Genomic DNA, 7336 nt, shown 5'->3' on the forward strand with positions numbered 1-7336 from the left:
TCTATTTTTTGTAATATATTAATCTCATATCTGTCAACCTTAAAAAGTTATTTCTTTCCCTTTAGCTGATACATTATTCTGGGTTTTTTAGGTACACAGTCATGTCACTTGAAAACAGTTACACTTCTGTTTCTGCTTAGTCACATATTTAACTTTCATTTCAACAGAAATCTGAGGTATCATCTATTATAAGGGAGACAGAGCTGAAGTGTCCTGAAGAAAGATGTTTTTAAAATATTTGCTATATATAAGCAAGGTACAAACACTGTGGTTTAAATGATATGTAAGACACAAAGAAAATAAATTTTTTTAAAAAATTTATTTTTTAATTTTTTAGAAAAGATTGTTACTGAGAGATGGGTACAAAAGGCTTCACTTTAATGGTAACATACATATTTGGCAATATGACAACACTGATGTCAAATTCAGGCACATGTGCTGAACTTGAGCCCAAACCAACATTGATACCAGAAGGAAAATCAGTACTTCAGCATCTATAAGGTATATATTTTGATTGAAAACAAAGGAAATTTTTCTAGTATCCCATGCCTTTTACACATTTTATTTCTAAAAACCTAGAACCTTTAATAAACAACTGTCTATAAATTAATTTGTTGAATATGCAGTCTACATTCAACATTAAATAGGAATTTTGCATAAATTTTTCAATATCTTATGCAAGGCACCTTTTACCTCTTTGTTTCTCAAACTATATATTAATGGATTTAGCATAGGTATTACCACAGAGTAAAATACAGAGGCCATCTTATCGGTATCAAAGGAAAGGCTGGATTTGGGTTGCACATACATAAAGAATAGAGTCCCATATAACACAAATACTACTATCAGGTGAGATCCACATGTGGAGAAGGCCTTGTACCTCCCCTCAGCAGAGTTCATCCTGAGGATAGTTGCCAGGATCAACACGTAGGACACAAGAATTATCAGAAAGGATGAAACTAAATTAAATGCTGAACAGATTAGTACTATCAGTCCAACATCAAGTGTGCTTGAACACAGCAACGTTACTAATGGAAGACTGTCACAGTAGAAATGACTAATGACATTATAGCCACAGAAGGAAGAAATAAAAATCTTTATTGTGGTCAGAAGAGAGAGAAAGGCACTGTAGAGATAGGGAACTATCACCAGACCCCAGCATACTCTTTCAGACATGATAACTTTGTAGAGCAGAGGGTTACAGATGGCTACATAGCAGTCATAGGCCATTCCAGACATAATGAAAAGTTCACTAACGACAAACATTAGGAAGAAGGCTAGCTGTATAGCACACCAAATATAAGGGATTATATTTTGATTCACTACAAAATTTACCAACATTTTGGGTCCCACAGAAGTTGAATGTCCAAGATCAATAAAAGCCAGATGTCTGAGAAAAAAGTACATGGGTGTTTTTAGCCTGGAGTCCATCTTGCTGAGGATGATCATGCCCAAGTTGCCCACCACTGAGATCATGTAGATGATGAGGAACAACCCGAAGAATGGAGCCTGGAGCTCAGGGGGGTCTGTGATCCCCATTAGTATGAATTCCTTTATCACTGTTAGGTTTTGCTTATCCATCCATGCCATTAAGGAAACGTACTGTGGGAAGAACCATCAGAATAGTTATTACATTTCAGTAGTTATCACCAGGTAAAACTTTACTATACAAAGCCATTATGTGTGAGATCAATTGATTTTTTCAGATGAAGTAATTAAAACGAAACCCATCATTGTCATTGAACCTAGAACCAAATTTAGAAACCATTATAGCATAAAGAAAACTGTTGCTCTCAAGTCGATTCCAACTCATAGTGACCCCACCAGATAAAGTAGAACTATCCCATAGGGTTTGCAAGGAGTGGCTGATAAATTACAATAATTCTATTTTTGTGTTATATAATGGTTATCATTGCAAGGTATACAATTCTTTCAGCAATAGAACATAAAATATGTTTGAACTAGATTGGAAAAGCTAACGTTCTATTATTTTTTAATTTTGAAATACATATAATTAGTAAAAACATCAAAGTTTAGGAGAAATTATAATAAAAAGGTATAGGCCTCTGCGCCTTGCTCCTGCATCTTCAGCCCCAATACCCAGAGAAAACCATTATTAATGCATTTAGCACACTTTGATTTTCTTTTCCTTGTCATCAACAGTATTTCTAAATGATATTCTTATCCAGTAAGCATTTGATTTTTAAAAAGTGTATTCTTGGAGTCAGAGCCAACATGGTGCTATAGACAGAAGCCCCCTACCATCCCTCAACAGCAACAACCCAAAAAACTAAGTAAAACAGAGACAAATATCAATCCTGGAACCCTAAACTTTAAATGAAGAGACAGAGAACTCAATGAAGCACCAAATGGAATAAGCGAAAAGAGAGGAAGGAGAGATATGGAGTGGAGGACCCCTTTTAGCTAATGCAGCACAGGTTCACCAACTTGGACAACAGTTTGAGAATGGCAGACAGGGAGTACAGGAAAGCAGCTCACAGAGCTCCCAGTAGGAGACAGGGAACCCACTGGAATTGCTCTGCTGCACCGTGGAAGAGTGACTGGCCCTGTCCATTGGACAAGGTGATGAGAAGTATCGTGCCCACAGACTAGCAAACAACAAAGAATGACATCCAGCCTGCTCAGACTTAACCAAATAAAACAAAAAGCAGGATGAAACACACAGATCTACAATCAATAAAGAAAGAAAATAACTACTGAAAGTCCCAAAGACAGCAGACACTGTCAAAACATATAAAAAAATAGGACAGAATGGTTCCAGTTGGTGTCCAAAATAATACACAAGATGACCTTCCAGCAGAAGAAAAGGCATGGGAACTACCTGACAGGGAATTCAAATCTCTAATATTCAGGACTATTCAAGAGTTGAAGGGAAAAGCAGAGAAACATGAGGAAAAAATAGACAAAATCATGGAAAGAACAGACAAAACAATGGCAGAAGTCAGAAAAATAATACAGAAACAAAACGCCAAAATAAATTCAGAACTGGGAATCATACAAAAATAGCCATCAGCAATCCAAAAGATAAACAACAATATTTCAGAAATGGACAGTGTCATACACGGTCTGAGGAGCAGGTTTGAAACAATTGAAGATATGATCAGCAAAATTGAAGACAAATACTTGGATACCACCGTGTATGATGAAAAATCAGAAAAAAAAATGAAGAAATCGTGAAAATGATGTGGGATACAATCAAAAGCCAAAATTTGCAAGTGATCAGGATTCCAGAACAGGGGGAGAAAATGGAAAACACAGAGAAGACCACTGAAGAATTACTGACAGAAACTTCCCTAATATCATGAAAGTTAAAAAGTTGACCATGCAAGAAGCTCAACAAACCCCATATATGATAGTACCAGAAAGAAAATCACCAAGGCATATCATAATCACACTCGCTAAAACCAAAGACAAAGAAAGAATCCTGAGAGCACCTCAAGGAAACCCAAAAGTCACACACAGAATGGAAACGATAAGACTGAGCAGGCAAGAAGGCAATTGGATGATATACATAAAACCATGAAAGAAAAAAAAAAAAAAAAGGCCAAGCAAGAATAATATGTTCTGCAAAATTTCGTTCAGATATGATGGTGAAATTAGGACATTTCCAGACAAACAGAAATTAAGGGAATATATAAAAACCAAACCAAATTACAAGAATTATTAAAGGGAGTCCTTTTTTTGTTTGTTTGTTTTTGTTTTGAGACCCATCAACCTCAGAAGGTAGAATGAACCTGGGACTCAAGGCCACACCAGCCAGATACCAACCTACGAAATGAACACTTGAGGATTAATCAAACTTAAAAGATTTACAACAGGGAAAAGAGAGGTTAATCTGTAAATGACAACAACCTCAGAACAATGAAACAGGGAGTAAATGGTTTAGGTATAGAACTTTCTAATGGAGAAGAAAGCAAGAATATGCCAAGTAATAAAAGACTAGTTTAAACTTAGGAAGATAAGTATAAATTTCCAGGTAACCATAAAGAAAGTTGACAATCCTAGTCAACAAAATAGAGAGACATAAAGTATAAGCAAACACATAATCTACAAAAACAAGAGAAAAACAAATACAAAAAAAACCCACAAACAAAAGGAATTCAGCATGGGAGAGCAAGAAGAACAAAGAAAACATCAGCACCACAAATTCATGGATGAGTGAATAAATAAATACATAAATAAATAAACTACAAAATGACAGTAATAAACTAACATTTATCAATACTTGCACTGAACGTAAATGGCCTAAATGCACCCATAAAGAGAGTGAAAGAATGGATTTAAAAATCGATCAAGCAATCAATCAAATAAATACAAACAGGATTCATCAATATGCTGTCTACAACAGACACACCTTAAAAACAAAGACATTAATGTATTCAAAACCAAAGGATGGAAAAAATATATATATATATTAAGCAAATACCCCCCCTCAAAAAAAGCAGAAGTGGCAATACTAATCTTATATAAAATAGACTTTAAAACAAATCTACATTAAAGGCAAAGAATGGCATTATATGATTAAAGGGACAATCCATCATGAAGAAATACATACCCATAATAAATATCTATGCACCCAATGACAGGGCTCCAAAATACATAAAACAAATTCTAACAGCACTGAAAAGAGAAATCAACAGTTCTACAATAATAGTGGGAGACTTCAACACACCACTCTCAGTAAAGGACAGAACATCTGGAAAGAAACTCAGCAAAGATACAGAGGATCGAAAGGACAAAAACAGCCAACTTGGCCTCTGAGGCATATATAGAACACTCCAAACAACAGCTGTAAAGTACACATTCTTTTCCAAAGCCCATGGAACATTCTCCAGAATAGAACACTTCGGGAGCAAGAGAGAATGAAGAAAACTAAAGACACAAGGGAAAGATTAGTTCAAAGGACTAATGGGCAACATCTACCACGACATCCACTAGACTGAGATCAGTACAACTAGATGGTACCCGGCTACCACCACTGACTGCTCTGACAGGGATAACGATAGAGGGTCCGGGACAGAGCTGGAGAAAAATGTAGAACAAAATTCTAACTCACAAAAAAAGACTAGGCTTACCATCCTGGCAAAGACTGGAGAAAGACACTCTGAGACTACTGACCCCGGACACCCTTTTACCTCAGTAATGAAGTCATTCCTGAGGTTCACCCCTCAGGCAAAAATTAGACAGGCCCATGAAACAAAACGAGACTAAACGGTTATACAGCAGCCCAGGGGCAAGGACTAGAAGGCAGGAGTGGACAGGATAGCTGGTAATAGGGAACCCAAGGCTGAGAAGGGAGAGTGTTGACATATGGTGTGGTAGGTAACCAATGTCACAAAGCCATATGTGTACTAATCCTTTAGTGAGAAGCTAGTTTGTCCTGTAAAAAAAGAAAGAAATGGAAGGAAGGAAGGAAGGAAGGAAGGAAGGAAGGAAGGAAGGAAGGAAGGAAGGAAGGAAGGAAGGAAGGAAGGAAGGAAGGAAGGAAGGAAGGAAGGAAGGAAGGAAGGAAGGAAGGAAGGAAGGAAGGAAGGAAGGAAGGAAGGAAGGAAGGAAAAAAGTGTATTCTTATTCCTCTATACTTCTATAAGTTTTAAACATTTTTTAATTCTTTCTATAATGGTAGATAAGAACATTGCTAGCTTGCAGGAGCTTCCAGCATCCCTACTCTAATGCACTTAAACTACTTTTTCCGCTTCCTCTAGAGCAGTGTGTCCGACACTTCAGCACATGAGTGCAACCTGACTGCTTTTTGCTGTGTTGAATATCAAGGCAGTGCTGCATGAGTAATATATTCAGTCTGAAAAAGAAAGATTAACGGACATTCTCACATTTGCTTTGATCTAAATATTATTAGCATCTCTGAAATGATGGTTTTAATGTTCTAGTTAGAATTTTCTAACACAAATACATTATAAAATGTGTTTGTTAATGAAACACCTAAAATTATCTAGTAAGCTGCTATAAATATACCACAAAGTGAAAACCAGATTCTAAAGCTGGCAATGTTATCTGAAATGCTTCAGGGATTGGGACAAAGTATTGTACTAAGTATCCTGGAATGAAGTAAAGAAAGCAACAAGGAAGCAGGGGACCTGAGTATTGCATGCCTCATCTCAAATACCCAAAGTTTATTTATTTAAATGTACATGGAGCAGATGAATAATTTATTTTTACCAGACAACACTGAAAGGAGTGGAGTAGTTTGCTATAGTTTAATTTTGAATAGTATTTTTATATCTTTATGTCCTCTCCTATGTAGTATACATCAAATATTTTGAATTAATGTTAGTTTGAGGATTGTGTTTTCTCTACCTTTATTTTACCCAACTTCTCTCTGTTCCAGATTGTCTTAAAAGTTGGTGCTTCCACACTTTTTTTTTTAATAACTTTTATTAAGCTTCAAGTGAACGTTTACAAATCCAATCAGTCTGTCACATATAAGTTTACATACATCTCACTCCCTACTCCCACTTGCTCTCCCCCTCTTGAGTCAGCCCTTTCAGTCTCTCCTTTCTTGACACTTTTGCCAGCTTCCCTCTCTCTCTATCCTCACATCCCCCCTCCAGACAAGAGTTGCCAACACAATCTCAAGTGTCCACCTGATATAATTAGCTCACTCTTCATCAGCATCTATCTCCCACCCGCTGACCAGTCCCTTTCATTTCTGATGAGTTGCCTTCGGGGATGGTTCCTGTCCTGTGTCAACTGAAGGTCTGGGGAGCATGGCCGCCGGGATTCCTCCAGTCTCAGTCAGACCATTAAGTTTGGTCTTTTTATGAGAATTTGGGGTCTGCATCCCACTGATCTCCTGCTCCCTCAGGGGTCCTCTGCTGTGCTCCCTGTCAGGGCAGTCATCGATTGTGGCCGGGCACCAACTAGTTCTTCTGGTCTCAGGATGATGTAGGTCTCTGGTTCATGTGGCCCTTTCTGTCTCTTGGGCTCTTAGTTGTCGTGTGGCCTTGGTGTTCTTCATTTTCCTTTGCTCCAGGTGGGTTGAGACCAATTGCTGCATCTTAGACGGCCGCTTGTTAGCATTTAAGACCCCAGACGCCACATTTCAAAGTGGGATGCAGAATGATTTCATAATAGAATTATTTTGCCAATTGACTTAGAAGTCCCCGCAAACCATGTTCCCCAGACCCCCGCGCTTGCTCCGCTGACCTTTGAAGCATTCATTTTATCCCGGAAACTTCCTTGCTTTTGGTCCAGTCCAATTGAGCTGACCTTCCATGTATTGAATGTTGTCTTTCCCTTCACCTAAAGCAGTTCTTATCTACTGATTAATCAATAAAAAACCCTCTCCCACCCTCCC

The 7336-nt window shown here is 37.7% G+C and overlaps 1 protein-coding gene across 1 annotated transcript; it reads right to left on the minus strand.

Moving 5' to 3' along the window:
• Positions 1–639: 639 nt before the first annotated feature.
• LOC126064000 (olfactory receptor 8K3-like) lies at positions 640–1581 on the minus strand. The gene has a single exon (XM_049862560.1). The coding sequence runs from the start codon at positions 1579–1581 to the stop codon at positions 640–642; it is 942 nt and encodes a 313-aa protein (XP_049718517.1).
• Between the last annotated feature and the right edge of the window lie 5755 nt (positions 1582–7336).

This window comes from Elephas maximus, chromosome 20 (assembly GCF_024166365.1).
Source record: "Elephas maximus indicus isolate mEleMax1 chromosome 20, mEleMax1 primary haplotype, whole genome shotgun sequence".
NCBI lineage: Eukaryota > Metazoa > Chordata > Mammalia > Proboscidea > Elephantidae > Elephas > Elephas maximus.

Bases quoted from the DNA above. Each gene is read 5' to 3' on its own strand.
- LOC126064000 (XM_049862560.1), bottom strand. From the start codon at position 1,581: ATGGATAAGCAAAACCTAACAGTGATAAAGGAATTCATACTAATGGGG.